Source organism: Ochotona curzoniae, unplaced genomic scaffold (genome assembly GCF_017591425.1).
Source record: "Ochotona curzoniae isolate NIBS_2020 unplaced genomic scaffold, NIBS_Ocur_1.0 contig_2599, whole genome shotgun sequence".
NCBI lineage: Eukaryota > Metazoa > Chordata > Mammalia > Lagomorpha > Ochotonidae > Ochotona > Ochotona curzoniae.
The window spans coordinates 13330499-13357636 of NW_024465520.1; the positions used below are offsets into that span (position 1 = coordinate 13330499).

Consider the following 27138-nt stretch of genomic DNA (forward strand, 5'->3'; position numbering starts at 1 on the left):
ATTGACTGGGCAAGGTCAAGTAGAGTCACAATCCCAATTCTAAACACAGACAAGTGATTAAAATATACTGTTATATCTCATGGAGTTGTGAAATAAAGTGAATAAAATAACGTGGGTGAAAACATAGGCTACAGGCATCCCAGGCGGCAGTTAAATATTGGGCTGCAGCATCCACCCCCTGTAGTTGTTACGGAGTAATGAATGTGCTACACGTGTTTTATAGTTTTGAATATTGAACACATTTTATCTTATTTTATAATAATAAATAAGTTGTGTTACATTCTAGCGCAACAATTACTTGTTAGTTTATGCTGAATATCACAAAGTCAGATATACAGAGAGGAGGAGAGACAGAGAGGAAGATCTTCTGTCCAATGATTCGCTCCCCAAGTGACCGCAATGGCTGAGCTGATCCGAAGCCAGGAGCCAGGAATTTCTTCTGGGTCTCCCATGTGGGTGCACGGTCCTAAGGCTTTGAGCTGTCCTTAACTGCTCTCCCAGGCCACAGGCAGGGAGCTGGATGAGAAGCGGGGCTGCTGGGATTAGAACCGGCACCCATATGGGATCCTGGCACATGCAAGGCAGGGACTTCAGCCACCAGGCTATCGCGCTGGGCCCAGTAAATCTTTTTTAAAAAGAAAGAAAGTTGAAAATTTGCTCTAGACATCCCCTGCACCAAGCTCAACAGATCCCTGTTTCATCACCTAACACAGTGAATTTTATATAGATATTCAATAAATATGTTATTTGTTAGAGACTATGTTCATCAGAGCAAGCACAAGATGAGTTGGGGATGCCTTGTAAAGTGGTCCAGCGCAGTGGTGGTTATTCATGAGGCCCTGCACCTGCATCAGCACTGCGTCAAAGCATGCTAGAATGCAGACAGTGGAGACACCTGCGTCCCATGTGGCTGTCTACTACACATGGAAACTTCTGAGTTCACGAATTCAGAGGTTATAAAATCAAGTTTGTATTATTCCTAACTGAAATTACATTTAAAAACATCAAAACATTTTGCAGAATGTCACACAGATCTCCCATATCAGATTATATAAAATGAAAATGGAGCTTTTTCAATTTTTTTTTTTTAAGATTTATTTATTTTTATTACAAAATCAGATATACAGAGAGGAAGATCTTCTGTCCGATGATTCACTCCCCAAGTGACCACAATGGCCGGTGCTATGCCAATCCAAAGCCAGGCACCAGGAATCTCTTCTGGGTCTCCCACATGGGTGCAGGGTCCCAAAGCTTTGGGCTGTCCTCGACTGCCATCCCAGGCCACAAGCAGGGAGCTGGATGGGAAGTGGGGCTGCTGGGATTAGAACTGATGCACATATGGGATCCTGGCGCATTCAAGGCAAGGACTTTAGCCACTAGGCCACACTTCCAGGCCCAGAGCCTTTTAATTGTAGACAGAAAATTTTGATTGTACATTAGAATCATGACTGCATGTATCTTTTTATACTGTACTCCCCTCAAATTTTCCACTTCTAATTCATGATTTTTTTCATTTTAAAATTTATATTCTTTATTTTCTAAAAGGAATTGTGAAGATACTTTATAAAGATATATACAATGTTACAACTAGTGGTTATCTTTAAAAAAAGATGAAAGACACTGGATAAAAATTTAAGTAAAACAACTTTTCCAAAGTTAATAGGAAGTAGAATTAAAAGGTCAGTTATTTTAGTGCAAAAGTTTTTGAAATTATACATATAAAGGGTCTTGAAAATGTTCATGGAAAATAACTTATTCTCCAGCTTTTTGTAAAGCTGTTGAAAGCCTCTGACATCTGTGGTGAAAAATGAAAACCCAACAAAGATTCATGGATGTGAGGCTGAATAAAGCAGATGTTAAGAAAATGAAAGGCAATTCCCACTGGGAAAAAAACTACTAGACATATATCTAACAAAAGGCTTGTATCCAAAATATTTAAAAGGACTTACACACACACTTCATCAAAGAAAAATTTTCAGTGACAAATGGTACAAAATAAAACCACAGTGAGATATTATTATACTACTCTGGAGTGGCTAAAATTATATTCATAATACCGAATTTTGGCAAGAACATAGTATAACTGGAACTGTCAGTTCTCAATGTTTGTAAATTAATGCACTTTTACTCTACTACCCGGGTGTTCCACTCGTATCAAGATGTTTACTCAAAAGAAAAGATTACATAAATGTTCATACCATTTTTATTCATAATAGACAAACTAGAAAGTTTTATAATTATGCTTACATAATCACATATACATAGTTGGTTTGGTAAGAAAACCGAATGAACTCTTGGTAAGTGGGACAACGTGGCTGACCCGGAGATGCATTAGCCTTAGACGGCTGCATTACAATATGATTTCCATTATATGAAGTTCTGATAGAACAAAAATGTGACAGAAAGCCTATTATTGGTAATTAGGATTAGGGATGGCAATTGTCTGCAAAAAGTAGGAGAAATTTGGGAGGGATAGAAATGTCTTAGATTTTAACTGTAGTGATAATTACGATACTGCATTTTTCAAAATGTATCAAACTGTACAGTTAAAATGGGCACAGAGCCGCCCTACTCTACTCTCAGAAGTGATACATGGATCCATTTGGTGCATACAAATACTCCAGAATTGGGAAGAAAATTTCTTCTCAAGGTTACTGCAGATGACAGAATTTTTTAGTTTCCTCATGATGACATCGTAGGATTAGAATTGTATTAAAGAGAAGAAAGGTGACCTAAGCAGAGGATCTAAGGTGGAAGTCTGAAGGGAGGTGAGACTCAGGGATAAGGTTAGATCGGAAAGTGAACGCCAACCGTGTGTGTCTTAGAGTTCTAGAATGGGGGATACGAGCTTCCGAGCGGATCAGTGTCTTGTCTTCAGTGCCTTTCCAGAGTTGAGAAACCATTCTTTAATGCATTAAACTTTATGGATTCCTGAATGAGTTAGCAACAGATCGTGAGCACATTTATAAAGCACACTTGAGGCTGCAGGAAGTAGAATTAGCGACGTTTATTGGGGGGCTGACAGTGCAGTGTGGTGGACCAAGCTTCCACCTGCAGTCTGGGAAGCTCCAGTTGCAATCCAGCTCCCTGCTTATGACCTGGGAAAGCGGAGTCAGAGGAGTCAAATGTCTAAGTCCTTGGGTCCTTCCACCACGTGGGAGACCCGCAGCAAGCTCTTGGTTCGCAGCGTCAGATGGGCTCAGCTCCGGTGCTCTGGTGCTGGCACTCATTGGGGAGTGAATCAGCACATGGAAGATCTCCCTCTCTGTGTCTCCTCTCTGCAACCCTGCCTTTCAAATAAGAATAATACTTTTTAAAAAGATGTTTATTGGCGCAACAATTTTAGAGCTCCATTTGTATGAGTGTTTTTCAGAAGGTTAGTAGAGAATGTGTACGTGCGTGGGTGTGGACATTTTTGTGAGTGTATCTTACATGTTTTCTTGAACTTTTTTAAAACTATCATAGAATAGGTCCTGGAACTTGCTTATTGCTTTTTGTGTTTTTTTTTAATTTTTTTAAAAGATTTATTTTTATCGGAAAGGCGGATCACAGAGAGGAAAGACAGAGAGGAAGATCTTCCGTCCGATGATTCACTCCCCAAGTGAGCACAACGGGCCGATGCTATGCCGATCCGAAGCCAGGAGCCTCTTCCGGGTCTCCCACGCAGGTGCAGGTTCCCAAAGCTTTGGGCCGTCCTCGACTGCTTTCCCGGGCCACAGGCAGGGAGCTGGATGGGAAGCGGGGCTGCCAGGATTAGAACCGGCACCCATATGGGATCCCGGGCGTGCAGGGCGAGGACCTTAACCACTGCGCCACCGTGCTGGGCCCACTTTTTGTGTTTTTTTAAGTAAAGTTTTTTTTTTTTTTTTCATGGGCAGAACTTAATGATGAAATAATAGGAAGTAGTGTCCACAAATGGAAGAAAAAATAAGGGAAAGTAACATTTATTCAACACACTGTATTGGTCACATACTATCTGCTTTCAGGATGCATGGTTTAGTCTTGGCGATAGATAGATAGATAGATAGATAGATAGATAGATAGATAGATAGATAGATAGATAGATATTTTCTTACCCTTGCTTTTGCAACTTTGAAGACGATCTCAGGAAGAGAGGTTGGAGTTGTAATAACGCAGGTACCACAAATGCAGAAGAGGCAGTATTCTTCAAAGATTGGTGAGGCCCTGGTTAAGTTAATACGACCAGGAATGTGTGCCCGTTAGTCACACCCAGAGGTGGCAGGAAGGGGGAAAGAATCTGTATTATTACTGCCCAGCTCACAGGTTAGTTGGTGACCCTGGAAGTGCCTAGAAATGCGATATTGAGAGTTAGCAAAAATGTATGCTGGGTGGTGACTTCTAGTCTTCAGAGTCCTTAAAAACAAGGTTTAGCCTCATGCAGATTATCAATAATTTTTTTTATTAAAATATATGTTGCTATTGATCAGCTTTTTGTTCTATAACAAAATAGATGAGACAAGCAAACTTTTGAAAGACGCTTACCTTGGTCCATGCTTCTGAGATTCACCCTCTAAGACCAGCTGGCCTGCACCGGTTAGCCGCTGGTGCTGAGTCCCAGGGTGACACAGGGCTTCCCACACCAGGGGCACTCATCTGTGCACATCCATCTGTGCTCTCTGCCTCCAGTAGCCCACCAGGATCCGATTTATCTCTCTGTAATCTTAGTCACTGCCCAAGGGCTTACCTCTAAACTCCGTAATTGAGTTACATTTCCACCCTATTGGAACCACAGCAACATCGTATCATAGCTGTAGTTCTCAGTGCTTATATTTTAGAAGTAAGAGTTTAAAAAATGAATACATCCTTTATTATCTCTCCCTAGGATTTGTTACTCACTACACAAAGTGATATCAGCTTGGTAGCGGTGTTTTTCAGATTACTTTTTTTTTTTTTTTACATTTCCTGAGATGTGTTAGCATTGTTTTACTATGGGCCCGGCGCAATAGCATAGTGGTCAAGGTCCTTGGCTTACGCGCACCGGGATCCCATATGGCACCGGTTCTAATCCGGGTGGCCCCAGTTCCCATCCAGCTTCCTGTTTGTGGCCTGGGAGAGCAGTCGAGGACAACCCAAAGCCTTGGGACCCTGCACCCATGTGGGAGACCCAGAAGAGCTGCTGGTTCCTGGTGCCTGGCTTCAGATTGGCTCAGCTCCAGCTGTTACGGCCACTTGGGGAGTGAACCATCAGATGGAAGATCTTCCTCTGTGTGTCTCCTCCTCTCTGTATATCTGCCTTTCCAATAAAAATAAATAAATCTTAAAAAAAAAACCACATTGTTTTACTGTGTGTCTAACAGTAAAGGATCAATGTTGATTTTGTTTTTGTGCGTAGTGAGGTATGGTGAGTAATGAATAGAACAGGTTTTCCTAAATTGTTTGTACATGTAGTAGGTCTTAACGAAATTATTCTATTCTCCTTAATTCTTTTCTTTCAAAAAGCAGATTAGCTCTGGATTAATTGCCCTTGTTTTACATTTGAACACTTAATCTTACGTGGTTCTGTGTGTGTTTTCAACAGCGACTCTTTCCTTGCACACCAAGAGAGCATGCGTCAGATGATGAGGAGTTTTTCTGAACCCTTTGGCAGAGACTTGCTCAGCATCTCTGATGGGAGAGGACGGGCCCGTCAGCACGGGAGGCGCGATGACAGTGCAAACTCCTTGACCGTAAGTCTTACGTATTTATGTATTTATTTTCAAGACAATGAGTGATGTGTTCCAGAAACCTGGAGAAAGAGTTACAGAAGTGAGTGTAGATTTATGATAAATACTATGTTACAGAACTGGCTGTTACATAAAAAGAAAAATGGCTGGAAAGCTGAATTCTGGGCCACTGGATTGTTAGCTTAAAGAGTTCTACTCTGAAAACGGAACGTTTAGGGCCACAGGGATAGTTCTTAGAAGACAAACTTAAAACATGAATTTTTTCATGTGTAAATGCCTCTGACTTTATAACTTCTTATGTCTTAAATTAGAACAGCCAAAGAAGTGCCTTCTTGACCCAGACTCAAAAGTACTTCACAGTGGGGGTATCATGCTTTGTCCTCGTTGGGTCAGGAAGCCGCATCTTCTGGGTGCCTGCAGCTATCAAAGCTTTGATTAACCCTGAGCTGTTTCAAACGCCTTGACAATTTCAGCGTATTTTTGTGTCTGAGAGCAAAACTGGGTGATTACAAGCTCAGCTCAACAAAACGATGAAATCTGGATACTTATTTTTCCTAATCACTTCCCTTTTTTTGCCTCTGTTCTTTCTCCTTATCAGGAATATCGTTTGTAGAATAACAAATTCAGGGGGGGGATTCTATAAAAATCTCTACAATTAAAATGTAGATATTGGAACTCTGTTAACTCAGTTAACTGGAACACTGGATTACTCAATTAGGAAACTTTTTCGGATCTTCCAGAAAAACATTTGTATATTTTCTGTTTGCAACAAACTTAAAAAGAACAAAATACTTAGATTCACCTGTGAAGTTTGATGAATAAAATTACATTTTCCATTTAAAATGATGATAATCTTAATCTTCACATTTGTTTTATACATGAGTGTACCTGAGCAAGTTCCTGGAAAACTGGAATTAAAAATAAAATGTTTGAAATCTGTTTAGTTTTTTCAGCATATACATTTTCCATGACCTTTTCGAAGTGCTCTCATCTGCTTACAAGCACCGTGTTCAAATGGCCACTTTTGTCTTTCCAGTAGTAAATAGTTGGTATCAACATATATATTTGTGTGTGTGTGTGTATATATATATATATATGATTTCTACTTTCATGGCTTATTAGCTTTCATAAAAGTTTAAAACTTAAAAAAAAGTTTAAAACTTGTGCAGAAGAACAGTTATTAGAGTGGACATAAAAACCATAATTAAAAATTTTATATTTATCTGCTGCAACTAAAGCAAAGAAAATATGTTTAGCTCTTTATACTTGCACACAAATAGGCTTAGCTCTTATGAAAGAAGCAAGAAGTGGAGCCTTATCCCATAATTGTGAGTGTAGAAAAGAGACCTTATTATGATTCAACTGGAAGTGTCTTACTGAAGACCACACATCAGCCAGAACTCTGCTGGTCACCCAGCCAACAGAAGTGTTTCTTGCCTAGGCGCTTGTGTTTAAAGCACTGAGTGTTGTGACAAGATCTGATATAAATATTAATCAGCCAAATTTCTTTGAAACTGTTGTTTGCAAAATTTAAATTTGGAACGGTTAGCGCTTTAGCATACTTTGAATTACATTTGCCTTACCAAATAGCTCTAAATCGAGTGTTGCAGATTATGAAGAAAGCTAACAGCTGAAGCGATAAGGTTGCATAATTAAGATAATTGAGTATGAAAAGGCAAGTAGGAAAACAATTCCAAATATAAATATCAAGAGCAACATTTGAATGAAAAACCAAAATAGTTCTTGTTGTTGTAAATGAACACCTATAGCAAATTTCTTCATGCTGAGCCTCGGCTTATAAAAGTTTGTTTTTCAGAGTTCAGGGAACTGGAGTCCCAGATGAAATGCTGATGAATTCACTGTCTGCTGAGGGCTGGCACTCTTGCTTCATAGATGGCACCATTTTGCTTTGTCTTGACAGAAAGACTGAAAGAGCCAGCGGGCTCCTGTGGGAAGCCACCAGTCCCGTTCATGAGGGTTCTGACACTGTGGTCATCTCTGCTAGGCCCGCCTCTCAGTACTAGGATGCTGAGTTACCTTTCAACTTGTGAGAACGGAAAGGTTCCACATGTGCACTGCCCAGCATGCTAGTCACCAGCCACATTGGTCTTGAGCACTTAAAATATGCCTGGTATCCATCAAAAAAGAAAGTAAATAAATGGGATGGTATTGATTGGAAAACTTCTGTAAAACCAAGAAAAAATTTTAATAGAGAAGCAGCCTACATAATGGGGTGAAATGCTTGCGAGCCATAATGAAACAGGCAGCTGGATAGGACTGGGGAGACCAGTTTTTATGCAGGATGGCTTAACTGTGTGCCAAAATTCCTAGCCCCTAAAAGGTACTTTTTTAAAACATGAAATGTTAATAATTTATTTGAGGGATGCACAGACACACAACGGACACGGTTGTGCTGTGCCAAAGCTGAGTGCAAAAGGCTCAGTTCAGGTTTCCCTCACGAATGGCGGGAGCCAGATCACTTGCGCCATCTCTCCTGCCTTCCAGCGTCTGTGTTAGAGCAAGTTGGAAATACGAGCTCGAGCCAGGCTCTCCAATGTGGCTGCTGATGTCTAACGGATGTCTGAACCTCTGGGGCAAGTCATGCCAGCCCGGGAAATTAACTTTAAATTCCTCCATGTGTCTAGTGGCTACCTCAATGGATGACATTATCATAGGCACTCAAATAGACAACTACACACATTTAATTTAGTTTTATTTTTAAACAATAGGAAGTAAAGAGCACACATCTGTATATGAACCTGTGATCTTTATGTCTTCTATAATAATCATCTCTTTAATATTTCTCCAAGAAGAATTGCAATATTCTTCCTGTATACCTATTACAAGAAAGTAAATGGTAGTACGACATTGGATCTTGCAGTCGCGTGCCTAAGTTCAATATCTGGCTCTGCTCCTGACCCTGGCTTCCTGCTAGTGTAGCCCTGGGAGGCAGTGGGCCTCTCTGAAGTGAATGAATTCCTGCTATGCAAAAAGAGGATCTGAGTGGGCTTCCTTGGTTCCTGGGTTAGCCCCGGGAGGAGAGTGAGAGCATGGCTCCTTGGTTCCTGGGTGAGCCCCGGGAGGAGAGTGAGAGCATGGCTCCTGGGTTCCTGGGTTAGCCCCCAGGAGAGTGAGAGCATGGCTCCTGGGTTCCTGGGATAGCCCCCAAGAGAGTGAGAACATGCCGGGAGTCAGGCAGCAATGAAGACTTTTTCTCCCTGCGCCTCTCAAATAAAAATAATTTTTAAGGCACAAATGGTAATTTTTTTACTCTATCAGATCTAGACTAGCCTTTTTATGAAACCTTGACTATAAATCTCATAGTACCACTCAACTCTAAAATTGTTCCAATATAGATTTTTCCTTATTACATTGCATCAGCTTTCCTAAAATGCTAACACCAATGCATTTTTTCTCTTGTTCAAACTATGAAAATCTTTTGCTAACTATGATCAGAGCGTTGTTCTAGGGAAATAATTTTTAAAATGCAAGCTTTTCATCTTGTGGCAAATTTTCAGTGCAACATCCACCCTCTCTTTTGAGAAGAATTCATTTTTTCTGTATATCTCTATTTGTCCTTGCCGATATGACTTTGCTTTTTCCCCTAGTATGTTTTGTAGTTGATACATTTGTATCTAAATATGAAGACTATCTATAGGAACAAAACTAATTACTTAAAACAAGCAACAATTGTGGCAAAAACCTATATTCCTATCTGACTTTTCTAATAGAATTTTATGATTGTGTGAATGTGGGACCAAAAGTTAGAAATTGATCACAAAAAATGTAAAAAGAGTAAAAAAGATTAACAGCAAGAATACAATAAACTTTTTGAGTAAAACTCTCTTTGAGTCAACTTGAGCTTCTAGAACATAAAACAAAAAAACTTATAATGAAGATTTTTCTTTTCTATTCCTGTGATGTTTTAAAATGAGTGTTTTATTTAAGCAGTGAGTCAAAATGCTAAGCTTTTAAGCATAGTGAGTAAAAAAATCCTAATTGCGTTTGGACACCTTGATACTTCTGTCTTTATTTTGACCAATTTTGAAAACTTGTCATCTGTATCAGCCGTATTTTGGGCCAAAAAAAAAAAAAAGAGAGACTTGTGCTAAAAGCAGTAGCGTCAATGATGCCATTTTCTTGTGTGTGTGTTAATTAGTGTTTCTTTTGTCCATGATTCTTTATATTTCTCAGTTCATTTTGTAAAGAGCTGTTTAAAGATGTGTAGTGTATGTGTTTCACAATGTGCCTTATAATTCAGCTAACAACCAGAGCCAACCTAAAATCTGTTCCAAGTAGGAATTCTGTTCGTGCAGCCAATACACTTTGGACACCACTGTTCTAGATGTACAGTATGTACCGAAATAAGCTTGCTTTTTAATAATTTTTCTGTTTTAGTTTTTCTGTTACGTCTGTGCTTTCCCCTTATTTCACTGTTGCTACCAGATGTCCTTGTTTTCTGGTCCTGGAATCCGACCTGGACACATGCTGCTAGTGGACCCGCTTCTTAAGGCTGCTTGGCTACGATAGCTCCTCAGGCCTTCCCTGTTGGCTTTTGCTTTGCAGCCTTGACACGCTGGAGTTTGTGGGCAGGTATTTTGCAGAATGTGCCTCCACTGAGATTTCTATGCTGTTTTTGCCATGACTAGAGCGAGGTTATGGATTTGGTGGGCAGGCCTCACAGGTAGATGTGAGTTTCATCACAGCAGGGGGCATGCTGTTAACATGACCTGTCACTGCTCTCCTCCGTCACCATGCTGGACCCACAGCCGTCAGGGTGCTCCCATCCCCTCCCATGTGACGTTCCTCGGAAGGAAGTCCCCAAGCACAGTTCCCACAGACAGAGTGAGGTTGTCCATTAAACCACTTGGAATTTTTCTGCACAGAACATTTGTCTATTCTCTCCCAGGTGTTAATAACTTATTTCTACCACTATACACACATGGATATTTCTTAGGTAGCTTGGATTATAATATAATATGGCTTTTTTGTTGTTTTTTAATTGTTTAAGCTTCTATAAACAATTAAGCTCAATTCAGAATTATGCCATGCCTCGTGGTATTTAAGCAATAGCTTTGCTGACTAGAGGCTTCTTCCGTCAGCTCCTTTCTGTGACACACCACCTGTCACTGTCACTATTTAAGTGCTTCATTTTTTGTGGCACAAAATGTTGCAGGATCATCTTGTGTATTTCCCGCTTCAGTTCTAGAATCAGTTTTCATTCCAAGAAGCCTTGATCCCTTTCACTGGAAACTAAGATCTAGGTACTGTTTCTATTCTAGTTAATCTCAGGCCAAAAAATTGCCAAGAAAATTGTTTCACTCTGGCTGGCCTGAGGTGAATGGGGGCTAATCTCTTAAAGTAGTTTTTCTTACAGAAAAAAAATGAGTGAAATCATTCAAAATAAACCAAACATGCAAACTCGTTTCATCATAAACCAAGACAAACCAGTACGTTTGCAGTATTGTAAACCAGTCCAACATAAACAGCGGAATTACAAAAGGATCCCCAGAAACTCATTCATTGGGGATTATCAAAATACCAATAGTGTCTTTGATTTTCCACATAACAGGCACACACATCATGATAACACACATCATGATATACCAAAAAATTTGTACCTGATATTGGAGGGACATACATGTCTGTCTATTACATGATCATAATTCTAATACAGATGGTCATAGGTAATTCCCCATTTTCTTGTTCCAAGGATTAGCTTGTGAATAGTGTAAAATCCCACACTCCACAACCTGTAAAGTTCAACATAAAAGATCCATTCTTAGGCCTGGCACTGTAGCCTAGCAGCTCAAGTCCTTGCCTTGCACGTGCCGGGATCCCACAAGGGTGCTGATTCATATCTTGGCTGCCCTGCTTCTCATCCAGCTCCCTGCTTGTGGCCTGGGAGAGCTGTGGAGGATGGCCCAAGGCCCTGGGACCCTTCACCCATGTGGAAGTCCTGGAAGAAGCTTCTGGCTCCTGGTTTTGGATTAGCTCAGCTTTAGGCGTTGCAGCCTCTTGGGGAATGAACCAACAGGTGAAACATTTTTCTGTATCTCCTCTCTGATTATCTGACTTTCCAATTTAAAAAAAGAAGAAATTAAAAATATTTAAAAAAAAAAAAAGATCTATTCTTAAGACAAGCGTTGCCCAGAATGGATTATTTCTTTTCTACACGTTGTGGTGCTGGTGACAGGGACTGTCCTGTGGTTTCCACCTTTTAATAATGTTTTCTACAAGCTTATTGTCAATGCAAGAGATCAAGCGACAGAAGAGACACACATACACTCCCATCTGCTGGCTCACTTCCTAAATACCTTCCAAGGGCTGCATAGAGGCCGGTGCTGGGAGCCAGGAACCCCATCTAGGTCTCCTGCGGAAGTGACAGAAATCTAGTCCCTAGCGTTACCACCACTGCTTGCTAGCTTCCGCACTGGCAGGAAGGTGGAGCCGGAAGCTGGAGCTAGGAACTGAAGCCAGACCTTGTACTGTGGGATGTAGACATTCGAACGATCTTAGCCATCTGACTGCTCACCCACCACTCCGTGCAGCTTGGGCTTTGGAAGTGCCCTGAGCATAGACCCTGTAGTCGGAAATTCAGTGTTCGGGATTTATAAATAATGGAAGCTTTAAAATTGTGTACATCTAAAATTTTTTTATTCACCTGGACCTATTGAAGAATATAAATATATTATTCATTAATTCGATTATTCCATCTGATTCTTAATATTATTTTGCCTTTGGAAGACACAAAATATGTTAAATTTTCTATATATGAACCTTTCTAAAGCCTGTATTAATTTCTTATTCCTGTAGTCTAAAGAGGTATTATTAGATTTTCCCCAATATCTCCACTAATATTTGGAAATTTTATTCAGGTAATTTAAAGATATTTAATTGTTTACAGGTAAGGTTAACTGATCTTTTGAAAATATGGGTTAGCTGGGCAAAGGAAAAATGACTTAATCATTACATCTTTTCAATGAATTTTGAGATGAATTTGTATTTCCTTTTACTCATTTTTATCTTAAATCATGCCAAATACTTTTCCTTTTGAGCTTCCTGTAATAAATACTGGAGTGCTCATATTTTCAAGTGATATAAGGCTTCCCTATTTTTCTGTCAAATTCTATAATGAGTAATAAGCATATAACTTACATATGCATGTATATGGTCAGTTTTGATTAAAGGCTCTTTAACTTTGGTAGCCTTGAGCTGTGCGCTAATGTAGTGCATTCATTTGTTTATTCTTTTTTGTGGTATATTTCCTTTTCAGGATTATTATGTAATAAATATCATAGTCAAAAATTAATTGACTGTATTTTTTTTTTAGGCAATGAGTTCCCTTGTACCTTTCAGCAGTTTTTATGGCATGGTTCGTATCATGAAACAGAACAATTTTCTGGAAAATATTTTTCATTAACTCAAGCAGCTGAATTGGCATGCAGCTCACTAACTTGCATATTAGCTTTTGGGTATTTGTACTGAATGCTTCTTTCATGTTAAATATATCTTTTTTTCCAATTTATGTTTATTAAGCACATTGCATGTTACATAATACATTACACAGACTTCTGACAGGGTTAGACGGCCTTAATTGCATTTTTTTGTTTTTTCATCATTTGGGAAAATGCTTCTTTAAACAATGTTCTCCAAACCCTTTGTCACATAGGGATGATGAACTCCAGAGATGTGTCTCTCTTTCCAACAAACTCCAGTGATAACACAAATGAGCAATCCTTTTTTCGTTGCGCCTGTTGTATGCAGTGGCCATTCCGGAGATGCTCAAGCACACGGCTGTGATGGCGACTCCGGGCCAAATCTCGAACCACATCGCAGCACGGCTACCTAAGCCAAAACGCGGCTTGTAGGTCCCTAATGGTGACCAGGATTGATGTTAAATGTATCTTACGAGTTTTCTCAAGGAAGTCACATCAACACAAGTAAAATCAGTCTTTGAGAGTAGAAAATATAGATGAACATTTGCTTGATGTACCCAAAGGATGCCCATTGTTGTGTCTGAAAGCATGGAACTTCCACATGCTGATAATGACTTTCAAAAACTGAGAGAGCTTCGCACTGCAGGTAGATCAGCAGCAGTGCTTAGAGCAGCTGCCCTCGCTACATGCCCCACGTGCCCATGCTGCGTGCCCGCATCACAGCAAGGGAGGGCTATGCCTACCTGCATTGCTCCCATCTGGGGCTTTGCACCTGTGACTATGATGCAGGGTTCAAAAACACCGAAAGCCTCTGAGAACTAGCAGAGAATAGCATGAACTTGGAACTTTTATTATCCACACTGTCATGAAAGGTTTCCGTGTGTGTGTGTGTGCACTAGCACTAGACACATTAGAGTATACTTGGAAGGGAAAATTAGAAAATAATTCATATTTTTCTATGAACTTGTTAAGGATCCCTTTGTATGTTTGTCTCTTCTGACCAGAGTTTATAGTGGACACATAATGAAGAAAATTTTATCCCAGAATTATCAATGAAATGGTCAGGAACATTCAATATTTGGTGAAAGTACTTAATATGGATCCTTCAGGTGGGGTAGGTTGAATGGAGGTCAGAGAAGACTTCCTGAATTTTAAGGATTAGTAAGGAGTTAACCAAGAAAAAATATAAGTGAAACGAACAGCATACAATACAAAGAAAACAGCATGTACAAAGACCCTGGAGCCTGGGGTGCTGAAAGATGTTTGGGGCCGCTTGGCTCCAGAGTAGGAGGTGGACAATAATTATAAATGAAAGTGAAGGAGGTAAGCAGAGACTTTCTGAGGCTGTCCCAAGGAGTGTGACACTGTTTAGAAGCAGGGAAGTGACTTTGACCAAAGGATTCGGAGTCAGATTCTCATGAAAACCAACAGGCTCCGGTTTCTAAGGGAGTCACTGGAAGCAGAGTGACCAGGAGGCTCTGGGAGCATCTGCACTAAAGCCCTTAGTGATGACTTTGACTTGGTAATGCCATGGTGATAAGGACAAATGTCATATTGAAGAGTGAGCGAAGAGGCGAGTGGCCAGCTCTTGGACATTGACTGGGTGGAAGGAGCAGTTATGAACAGGGAGAAAGTATAAGCCTGCTACTCTGGCATGAGGAGGCAGATGGATGGGAATGCCACTGAACTAAGGAAAAGAGCATTGACTCCGAGTAGATTTGAGTGAAAGTGACCAGAATGACCATTTCAGTTTGGGATATGTTGCTTCAGTTTTGGATTTAAATGTCTGTGGATTGTCCAGGTGGATTTATCGGGTACACGGATGAATGTATAGATTTGAGCTTAGCTAGGAACAGTTTGTTCACTCATTTGGCAAATGTTACTGAGCTGTCCTATGTGCAGAAATTATTTTTTAAATATCAGAAGTCTAACAATAAAAAACACAAGATGGAGTTATCCTCACGACTAATTTTATAAAGTGAAATGGTGAACAATAGATGTGGATACAGTTTCAGATAGCCACAGTACCCGGAATGTGATGGAACAACATGATGCTCTAGAGGCAAAGCAGGTGGTGCAGGAAGGAGGCTGCGGTGCTTAGATGATGAAAAGGGGACCACTATACTAAAATCAGGAAACAACACTCAGAGAGTGTGTGTGTTCCCAAGTCCCCAAGGCCGTAGGGACTTACTGGAGTTTAGCTCCAGTTCGTATCCCTGTGTCTTAGTTATTCCAGGCTCTTGGGCCACCACAGTCATTACAACACAGACATCTTATGGTGACAAGTTTGAAAGTAAATGGAGAGAGCAGATTATACTCAAACCTCTCATCTCTTCTCTTTGTACTCCTCCTTTGGGCTAACCTTCTCATCTCTTTAACTATATCTAAAATAGTCTGTGATTCTCAAGCTAATACTGAAACAATGTCTTCAGAATATTTTTTCAGATGTGTTGAATCTCTGAAATGCAAATTAATTTCACTTCAGTTTTTTGTGTGCCCAAAAATATATATCAGTATCTCCTTAACTGTGCCTCTTCTTATTCCCTACCACCTTAAGTTCAGGTCCTGAAGAGGAATTCGGGTTTCCCAGATATTTCTTAGTGTTATTGGTAGAACCAAATGGAAGGCAGAGCTACAAAGACCTTTGATAATTCTTTATTAAGGCCCAGCTCCGCACGAGGACCAAAACAAGAGCATTGAATCATAATGCTATATAGGATTGGTGAGATTGCTCCTGCTGGAGGTATTCCTTGAACAAAGCAATTCCTGTTAGTGGTAGTAGCAGTACTTTAGAACATGTGCTCCACTCTTCATTTCTGGTGAATATCCTAGTGATGCAACCCAATGTTAAGCCTGCCCCACGGGTTTGCAGGCTAAGCCCCTTCCTGTGGCGCCAGCATCCCTTAAAAACACCATTTCAAGTCTGGGCTGCTTCATTTCCCATCCAGATCCCTGCTAATGACCTAGGAAGATTATCCAAGTCCTTGGGCCCCTGTACTCAGGTAGGAGACCCGCAAGAAGCTCCAGACCTCAGACAAGCCCGGCTCTGGCCAATGTGGCCATTGTGGCTACTTGTGGAATAAGCTAGTGGATGCAAGATATTTGTCTGCCTCTCCTTGTCTGTTCTCTGCCTTTGAAATAAAAAATAAATCTTTAGAAATAATTCTAAAATCCATAAATGGTAGACTTTTCTGAAGCAGTTTCTTGATCTCAGCATTACTGATGTTTAGGGTCAGATAATACTTTGCTCTGGGAGGTTATCCTAAGTCTCCCCACTCACTGATCTTAATTTCCCTCTGTTGCAACAACTGAAAATGCTGGTAATTATTGACACATGTCTCCCAAGGCCACTGTTCTAGAGGAAGTCTTAACTGCTTTTCTGAAAGAACGTTCCTCATACTCCAAGGGTATGACTCTCTGCTCCTTTAACAGGCAGCAAACTGAATGCCTGTTGGCAGAATAAGTTGATCTCTGTCATAATCTGGAGCTTATAATGATGACAGGAAAACCAGTCACTGGAATAGGTGACTACCAAGGGCCTTTTGGATATTTATAACATCATTTGCAGGCCATACAAAGTCATCAGTTTAAAGACTAGCCTGTTAGATTTATTGGATTCCCACCCGGCTTTGCCTGTGCTTGCCTTAGCAGGGCCCAGACCAAATAATTTTGCAGCCCAGTTGTTCCAACCCTGTGTCAGAAGGATGGCTGCCATTGGCCATATGGCCATGGGTGCATGGGTGCATGGGTGCAATAGTAGCATCTAATTCCCAGATTGTGTTATTTGCATGGTGGGAAATTGAGAGGCAAGAAGGAAATATTTGAAGACTGTCCTGTTCTGGAGCTGGTCTGGTCCAGAATATACCACTCAGTATTTAATATCAACCAGAATCTAAGGAAACTGACCAGTGATGTATGCAAATATATCTATGTACTTGCATGTTTGTGTATAGGTATGTGTGCATATATATATTCATACATATGTAAATGTTGTTATAATATTACAATTCTCTAATCATATGTTTATAGCTTCATTTGCTTCAATTTTTTCTTTAGCAAATAATTTTCATAATGTAGTAATTAATTTATTTTTGCCTGATGGATTACTGCATGATATCCCAGTGAATGAATTGGGGGAAATTTTTCAGCTGTTTTGGGAAAACTGATGTGCTTTCTTTTGTGTTGTACTTGTAGTTAATAACGTACTTCCTAATATCCTGTAGCGTACAGATGTCAACCCTTTTCAGGCAATGGACCGAATGATGTCAAATATGAGAAACAGTATGCAGGAATTACAAAGAAACTTTGTAAGTACTAAAAGTAAAGTGATAACTTTGATTTCAGTTATTGATATTCAGTATATTGGTTTTTAACCATTATTTTAGTCACAATTGACAGTACTAAAAAAACACATCATGCACCGTTAACTCATGCTCACTACTTGTATGCCTTACACATGCACCTGAAACACAAATTTCATGAGAAAATAAGTATGTTTTGATTTTTGGATTTTATTTCATGTTTTGAAATCCTGATCCCAGGGCAGGTGTCGCAGCATAAGCAGGTTCAGCTGCCTTTTAGGACATGCCCCATCTCATCGGAGGGCCATTGGGAGCGCTGGTTCCTCCACTTCTGGTCTGGTTGCCTCATGGCTTGCGGAGGCAGCAGGTGGCGCCCTGGATGCCTGGATCCCTGGCACGTGGTAGATCTTAGCTCCAGCCTGGCCAGCCTCCACTGGATGCAGGCGTGAGAGTGAACCAGGAAGTGGGAATCTCTCTGTGCATGTTTGTGGGTCTACAGGCTACTCTTCTCATTTTCTCTCTTTCTGCCTTTCAAATAAGTAAAATAATAAATCGTAAAATATCTTCGTCATATCCCACTAAGTTGATATCACAGCCTACAAGTTTAAACAAAACAGTAGTTACCTTTCAAAATAAAATTTTCAAAATTTAGCATCAAAGACCTTTCTTCCGCTGAAAGTCAGTATTGCTAATGAAGATTTTATACAAATAAATTTGCATATTTTATTTCTTTGTAACTGTGAAAGGATGTGTAGCATCTAAGAAATTAACTGTTAGCATTAAAGAAAATATCTTAAAGCAGAAATTTTAGTAATGATGTTTAGGTGCTAGATTGAGTTGGAGCCGTGTGGTCAAATTACTACGTATGGTACTAATATCCTTCCTTTTCTACTTAAAATATTTACATCAAAAATAATAACTTGATTTTATCTGAAGAAAGCCTGTATCATTCTAATTATCCAGCTTATATTCTATGAGTCTTCTAAGAATGTCCAAATCTAGGACTATATTACTAATAATTTTAATAATATAGCAGTACAGTATTCACTGAAAATATAGAACTTCTTGGTATGTGGCCAAAATGACTTGACCTTGGAAAGATTACACTCAGGGGTCAACCACTAACTGTGGAAGCATCACAGAGCGTCTTTATTTAAACCTAAGCCACAGGTATTTAAGGATCTCTGAGTAAATTATTTTTCTCAACAGAGAATAAGAATTGCTATCTGAAATGGAAGAGGATTAGGGCTGTCTACCGTATGGATACCCTATTTTGTTAGTGTGGTATCCATAGAATTCATAGCTAGTTTGTTATTTAAATCATCTGGCATAATTATTTGTGTTTGACTAGCCTGTGAACTTACAGCTTCTCTTTACTTGTAGGGTAATCTTTCAGTGGATCCACATGGACATTCATTTTGTTCTTCTTCAGTGATGACTTACTCCAAAGTAGGGGATGAACCACCGAAAGTTTTCCAGGCCTCGACTCAAACCCGCACGGCTCCAGGAGGAGTAAGTGTTTACTAAGGAGTTTTCAAGGTTGATAAAGTTGTGGGATGATAAATTGTTTCTATCAGATTGTAACTATTGAAATGTGATCTGGTTCCGCAGCAGCAGGGCAGTCATCATTATGAAAGCCATAAGCCCCACTGTATTTACCTTAAAGTCCCCCCACCGTGAGGGCATCATCTTTCACATAAATATCTATTCATGTTAATTACCATCTTATGTTTATGAGATAGACACTAGAAGAAGCATTTGTTTTGTGAAATATCTTTATACTTGAAGTTTTTTGAACTCATGAAAACATACCACCAAGTACATAGAAGGATAGAATAATATAGTGATACGGAATGAGTAAACACATATCTGCCAACTAGTTTAACCAAATTATTTACTATCCTCTATTTACTTCAAATTGTCTCATCTTGTTTTAAGTAAAAATATGACAGGTAATTTCCCGTGTACTCCTCCAAAGTCCTTTTCACTTTTCCCTCCGTATTTTCTATCTCTGTAGTTTTCATTCTCATTTTATTTATATGTATATCATAAAATGGATTATTTCTGTAGGTGTTTAAACATCATAAAAATGGTATCATATTGCGTGTGTCCTCTTAAACCTGCCTTTACTCTACCACGCTTCTGAAATTTATTGAAGTAGATACTTGAAGCCCTGGTTTCTTCAAGTTCTGTAATGGTACCCAAAATATGAGTATTCCACAAACTTTTGCCTCTTTTTACATTGATACAGGGTGGGTGTGCCCTCATCTTTCTCTGGAATTATCCAGTGATGAAAAGCATTGGCTCCCAGACATCCTGTGGTGTGACTGTTGCCATTTCTTGCCTTCGTTGTTAATACTTACAGTAAAATTTTATGTTTTTCATATTGAATGAGAATTGGTTCATTTCTTAGTTATTACGTATAAATGTACTTTTTAATGAGGCTTTGTTATAGTTCAGCTAATTCAGCATGTATATTTTATGTAACAAAGTTTTAAATATAAGCACTGTAACTGTGGCATATTGCGTTAAGTCTGGTTGTCACAAATGTTTTTTGAAAAAAGATTTTATTTTTATTGGAAAGTCAGATTTACAGAAAGAGAGACAGAGAGATGGCTCTTCTTCCTTCTACTGGTTCACTCCCCAAGTGGCCACAATGGCCAGAGCTGAACCAATCTGAAGCCAGGAGCCAGAAGCCTCCTTTGGGCCTCCTTTGTGTCTCCTATGTGGGCTCAGGGTCCCAAGGCTTTGGGCTGTCCTCCACTGCTTTCCCAAGTCACAAACAAGGAGCTGGAAGGGAAGAGTACTCAGGAACCAGCGCCCATGTGGGATCCTAGCATGTGCAAGTCAAGGACTTCAGCCACTAGGCTACTGCATAGGACCCTGTCAAAATATTCAAATAACACTTTCATAGATTTGATGAGGGAACAGTGAAATTCAAGCCTGACACCATGAGTCATTCATAGGATTGCCAGCACAAACGTGTTACATATTACATTGTCAATAACAGTGTTGAAAACAGGGCCAACATATTACCCTGTCAATTCAGTGTTTTATTTTTCTTTGTCTTGATTATATGATTACTGTTTAAAGGAAAGCTAAATTGTATTGTTTCTATTTGTCCTAGACATTTCCGTTTTAAGCAGTTCAGAAACTATTATAGCTATTAGCACGATTTTATTGCAAGTTCATACTGGAGCTGTGCCCATTGTCTGTATAGCAGAAGGTGCATGGTCTTCCTCAGGAGGTGAAGAGACCCTCTGCAACTTAGAATTCTGTTTCTTCTATAAATATTTAAATAATGATAAAACAATTTTCCATTTCTTAATTTTTACAGATAAAGGAAACCAGGAGAGCAATGAGAGATTCTGACAGTGGACTGGAAAAAATGGCTGTTGGTCATCACATCCATGACCGAGCACACGTCATCAAAAAGTCAAAAAACAACAAGACTGGGGATGAAGAGGTCAACCAGGAATTCATCAATATGAATGAAAGTGAGTTATCACAAAAACCGTGTCCTCTGAGCTGAACTTCAAGCAACAGTTCACCTGTAGACCTTGATATTTTCGTAGAAATATTTAATACAATTCATGAATAATAAAGGAATGTTGGGAATACCTTGTAGAGCAATATTAATTCATTGTATATCTGCTTTGTTTCTTACAGTGACTTTTGATAATATAAGGTGGTGTTTAATTTTTCTTATTTTATACTTGGGAAACAGAATCTTGAAATATTATTTAGTAATACTAGCAATAGCCAAAAAACTAGTTTGTAAATATTTTTCCAATTATCAAGTAAGTATATTTGAAAAGTATAAAAAAGAAAATAAAGCCATCCATGATACCAACCCCAAATCATCACGTTAATGTTTGTGTTTTTCTAATTGCTTTATGTAGATTTGTAAACACACATACTTTTTTCAAATTAATATATCACTGTGTAGTTTCCATTGTGCTTGTTTTATTTTAATTGTGAAGTTTCTTAGGATGTTATTTTTTTATTTTGAATGGAACAATTTATTTAAACACCTTTATAAATGATTTTCTTTTTGTGTGCCCAAGAAGAAGAATAGAGAGGGCCCTGCATGCTGGCCTAGTGGCTAGGGTCCTCACCTTGGATGCACCAGGATCCCATATGGGGACCGGTTCTAATCCCTGCAGCCCTGCTTCCCATCAGGCTCCCTGCTTTTGTCCTGGGAAAGCAGTCAGGGTGGCCCTAGGCCTTGGGACCCTGTAACCTCATGGAGGACAAAGAGGAGGCTCCTGGCTCCTGGCTTCAGATAGGCGCAGTGCTGACGTCGCGGCCACTTGGGGAGTGAATCATCAGAAGGAAGATCTTCCTCTCTGTCTCTCCTCTTCTCTGGGTATCTGACTTTGCAGTAAAAATAAAATAACATCATAAAAAAAAAAAAAGAGGACCAGAGAAAAGCTCACCACAGACTTTATGATGTTATTTCAAAAACAAATTCTAAGTAGCCACAGAACATTTTTGCCATAAGGGACAGGCATTTGACACAAAAGTTAATATGTCATTTGTGATGCCCTTAATTCTGAATCAGAGTGTGTGAGCTGCAGGCTGCTCTTGTGCACCCTGGGAGACCCAAGTGTGGCCCCAGTGCCTGGGTCCCTGCTGCCCATGTGGGAAGCCCAGATGGAGTACCCAGCTAAGCTGCTGCCTGGCCCAGCCCCTGATACTGTGAGCATTTGGGAAGTGAACCAGAGGATAAAAGATCAATCCTTCCAATACCTTTCAAAAAAAATAAAATTGGTTTTCTTAAACCATTCTGTATTTTGGAGCACTTAAGCTTCTGTGCAATGAGATTCTAATTTCTAGTATATGTTACATATATACATAAAATCATGTATGCATATACATATCAAGTGAATCTTTCCTTTTTCCAGATTCCATATTCATTTCTCAATACATTCAAGTCTTCTGGTATTTTGACCTTCTCTAATTATACTAAAAAATGTTAACAAATTGAAGCAACAAATTAAATTGATTTATATTTATTTTAATATTTTTTGTTTAAAAGAAAATTTGCTTCCTAATTCATTTACCAGTGAAAATCTATTGAAATATGGATATAAATTTCCTGAGAAGGGACCTGAAGGGGGATGGAATGTCCATGTAACTGAGTCAACCTCCGCATTGTGTTAGAATACTGTGGTGTCCAGGCAAGTAAGTGCAAAAACAGACAACTGATAGCAGTAGGAGCGTGATAAACTGGGAAAGAAGCAGTGTCCTAATCAAAGATTTCTATGTTTGAAGCAATTTGCTGCATCTGTTTTTCATCAGGTGGGCTAATAGAAACACAGGTTAGAATAATGTATGTGGGAAGCAAGACTTAATGAAATTGAGACCTTATGCTCAATAATTTTGATTCCTACTTTATATTTCAACCTTTATTTTAAAATTCATTGTCTAACACAGCTGATGCTCATGCCTTTGATGACGAGTGGCAAAATGAGATCTTGAAGTACAAGCCAGGGGGACGGTGGCGCAATGTGGAAAACGCTAAAATGCGAAGTGTGGGTCACGAGAAGACTTCAGGATCCCGAGAAGTGAGAAGGAGGTACAGATTACTTCTTTACAGGTTTTTATATAAAGAATTATAAAATTTATATAAAATCTCTTCTCAGGAATTTTGATGAACACCTAAGTTGCAGTAGTGATTTTGTGAGAGATGTAATGATTTTACTTATATTAGAGTATTCTACACAAATTTAATTTTCATTCTGAAAGTATTTAGGACTGTATGGTTAGTAATTCACTAGGAAATTATGCTTCAAAAGGTAGAATCCCAAATCCACATAAGGGAAGCTGGTGTAGTAGAATGTAGGCATTCCTGTGGAACTTTCTGGTCTGGCTGTGGATAACCATTTCACCAGGTACAGTTACTTCCATGTGGAGACAGAGAAGCAGGAACTGTATTTGCAAGAGTTAGCTGCCCTGACAAAGAGACATCTAGCCTTTAGGAAAAAATGGAATTGTGAATATTTGTATAAAATGAATATACAACAGTCTATGCTGCAATACTAGGTTTCATAAACATAAAATATTTTAAGAGTATTACGAAAGCTTCAGCCTCCTTTTGGACTGGCTGTGAAAATTAAGTGTGCTGAAACCACACTTAGCTGTGTTTCTCTACACGCAGTACATAGTCTAGAGCTGTAATTTAATTTGGTTCTCTAGAGAAAAATAGAAAAAAAATTCAAATCCTATTGACATGACATTAGAGAGAATGAGAAGGACCCCCCCACCCCCCAGGCCTTAGAGCAGAGATCTGTTCTAGGCGATGAGAGTGGAGGATGGCGGTGGAAGGCGGAAGTCGTCACACAGTCGGCAGTGGACAAGTGGGTATCAATCAAATCAGAAGCCTCGTGTCGAGTTTTATATGCTGTGTCTTTTAAAATGCTTATTTAGGAACTTGGAGATGTAACATTTCTTTTTTAGTGGCTTTAAAGTGTTAGTTTTCGTTCGCATTTGGCTGACAGTGAAGAATGTGTTGGTTAAAACCAATGTTAAATTGGAACGTGAAAGCCAGCTCCAGTGGGAGAGGCATGCCCTAGGGTGTCTTGGGAGCTGAGGCCCCAACAGGGCATTCTCTGAACAGTCTGGTCAGTAGCTGTTCTGGAATGATCTTCCGCTGTGATGGAACGTTGTGTGTTGTTCTACGCAATATGGTAACCACTGGAAATGTGGAACCCCACTTGGAATGTTGGTAGTACAGCTGAGTACTGAATTAATTTAAATACAAAATGAGTAAAAATGTGACTTGTGGCAACCATATTGACCAGCAGTGTTTAGACTGTAAATACTTAAAACTGTCTCAGATAGCTCTTGCTATCTTTCATGTTTAATAATTGGACTCTGTTTTTAAAAACTGCGTAATTGCGGTGCTTTTTCATGTGTTTGTAGTGACCTATAAATCATTAACCATTTTTCCCAAATGGTATAAATGCTCCTGTCTGTTTCTCAGGGAGAAATCTAGCCCCAGTCCAGCCATTGAAGGTGGGAGAAGATCAAACGTTTTTGTGGACAAGCTCAACATCAAAGGGTCCCCTGTGAAAACCCACAGGAAATAAATCGCCGTGCATTTGACGTGTTTAGTTTTCCTTGTTTCAGCTGAGAAGGTCATGGTGCTGGGTAATGTAATACACATAAGACCAATCTCTCGTTGTTAGATCAGTTCTATACTTAGCAATTTTGTTCTGGCATCTGAATGTTCTTCAAAATTCTAGCTTTACGTTGTTTTACCCTGGGAATAAAACTTGATTTTGAACAATGTGCATAAATTGTGAAACATTCTATAAGACTCTTTAAAAACACTCATTTTTAAGCTAAAGTATTCATTTTGTTTTCTCAATTTCCCTATTAGCTGTGTTTTCTTAGTTATCAAGATTGAGTATGCAAATACTCCTATAATTTATAATTAGTTATAAAAAAGCAAAATGTCAACAAGTGTCAATTTTCATCCATGCTGTACTAGAGTGATGTTAATAAAGTTTTAAGGAATCTCCCAAACTTTATGATATATTACATAAAACAGCCAGCTTAAAGCTTTAAAAATAACAAAGCAGAACTATACTACTATTTGGTAGAAAGCATTTTTGATTAAGGACAAGAATAATCAAACAGTTTGTTTTCAAGGAAAAATACAGCTAAAGTATATTTATCATTTCTTTATGTAGCATGTTCCTTTTCTACTTTATCGCATTCGTAATGTTCATCAGACATTATATTGCCCTCTCTAACACCTTCTTAATAACTGAAAGGCAGCGTTGCAGAGACCTGCTGTTTCACCCCAAGGGCTGCGACAGCCATGTCTGGGTCAGGTCCATCCCATGTGAGTAACAGGGGCCCGGGCGCGAGGGCCACGCAGACTGGCACCCACAGGGATGCCAGCAAGACAATGGGAACTCAACTCAGTGCACCGCAATGCCAGCCCATATTAGTGTCTTTAATTTCTTGAACTGGTGCATTTCTGTTCTGCTTAGCCACCAACAGCTGAATTTACCTATAGAATTCTATAGTTGGAGAATCTTAGGAAAACTCTTCTTAGCTTTTTTTCTTTTCCTTTGGTTTATCATTTAGAAAAACACATTTAGTATTCTGAAAATTAGGATAATTGTCCCAGAAGTTGCTAGACAGGTATATTTGAACAAAGAGCTTAATAGCCTTGCTGAGATAATAGCTCAACTGTGTTTTATCTAGGCCATTTAAGTTCATCTCTAGCTTTTTTTAGACTTCAAACATTAATCTGCTTTTATTAAAGTTATGTTTAAAATTTATAGGAATTTAAAATCTTACCTCTTAAGACAAAATTTCTATCAAGGGGAAAAATCCACTGTCCATTTATAACCCTAAGTTCTTTCCTTTATATGTTTAGAAGCAACATGATGTGACCGAGTTCCTACTCCTCTGATTTCTATGTTATATTCCTGTTAATTGTGTTAGTTTGTTTTATGCATTTAATTAGTCACTAAAATTAGATGGAAATCATGTTTGTTTGTGCATATGTTAGGTAAAAAATTTCTTGTCAGTATGCTAATAAAATACTATAACATACTGAGATGTTGTCATAGGCATAAATTTCAAATACACATATAAACTTGACAGACTAAAAGCTGAACAGATTCTGTAATTATTCTCCTTTTGCCTAAGTCATTAACAGCTAAGTCATAACAGCTTGCATGATTATATCCAAAGCTAAAAACATACTGTAATGAAAAATTGTGCTTACCAGTAAAACTCCTTTATATCGTAGAGTAGAGTAGTCTTATCTGTAGGTAACTTTTTCCTTACAGTTTTTTCCATGGAAATAAAAAATTGAATTATATATATATTTCTTATGCCACAAGGCTTCCATTGGAGACACATGTGAGATATGTGACATAGGGGCTGCTATTGGCTCAACTAGCTAACCCTCCACCTCCAAAAGCAGACAATCCATATGGGTGCCGGTTCTAATCCCAGCAGCTCCACTTCCCATCCAGCACCCTGCCTGTGGCCTGGGAAAGCAGTCGAGGACGGCCTAAAACCTTGAGACTATGCTCCAGTGTAGAAGAGCTGGAGGAAGCTCCTGGCTCTTGGCTTCAGATTAGCTCAGCTCCAGTTGTTGCAGCCATTTGGCGAGTGAATCAATAGATGGAAGATCTTCCTCTCTGTCTCTCCTTCCCTCTGTAAATCTGACTTTCCAATAAAAGTAAATGAATCTTAAAAAAAAAAAATAGCATTTAATCCCAGATGGTGCCCTGCATGTGGCCTCAGCTGTACATAAATTGGTTCTTTAGAAAAGGCACAGCTTGCGAGGAATTGTCCACATTGAGACAATAAAGTCTACTTATTTGACACATTCACATGTTTTCAAATAAGAAGTCAAGCTTGTTAATATCTATTTTTATGCTACAGGAGCATAATTGCTTTTTACAGAAATGATTTTTGCTTTTGACATTTGAAATTACATAAACTGATCTCCCTCCTTTTAATGTTGAGTCATTTTTTTTTCTTTTTCTTTTTTTTTTTTTTTTGACAATCTTTACATAGTTAATTAGGGCACAAAAGTTCAAGGCTACAGGAAAGTGTGTAAGACTATTACTTCTATGTGTTTTTTTTTGTTGTTTTTTTTCTGTATCTGGGGTAAAGTGGGAGATAAAGGGAGAAGCCCCACCCCGTCTCCCATCCCAGGTCCCTGATGTGGGACAT

At 39.1% G+C, this 27138-nt stretch overlaps 1 protein-coding gene and 1 pseudogene across 4 annotated transcripts in view; one reads left to right on the top strand and one right to left on the bottom strand.

Moving 5' to 3' along the window:
- Positions 1-24711, top strand: part of MLF1 (myeloid leukemia factor 1) — a 31024-nt gene extending 6313 nt beyond the window's left edge. Inside the window, exons 2-8 of one of the 4 annotated variants that reach the window (XM_040974858.1) lie at positions 5540-5687; positions 13018-13059; positions 17347-17430; positions 18808-18936; positions 20762-20921; positions 22864-23005; positions 24413-24711. In XM_040974858.1, the coding sequence (XP_040830792.1) occupies positions 5540-5687; positions 13018-13059; positions 17347-17430; positions 18808-18936; positions 20762-20921; positions 22864-23005; positions 24413-24518 (811 nt within the window). In that variant the 3' untranslated portion in view covers positions 24519-24711. The remainder of the gene's footprint in view (positions 1-5539; positions 5688-13017; positions 13060-17346; positions 17431-18807; positions 18937-20761; positions 20922-22863; positions 23006-24412) is intronic. The other 3 variants (XM_040974859.1, XM_040974860.1, XM_040974861.1) reach the window with 3 other exon arrangements.
- On the bottom strand, positions 13301-13518 carry LOC121152686 (annotated as a pseudogene).
- Positions 24712-27138: the final 2427 nt, after the last annotated feature.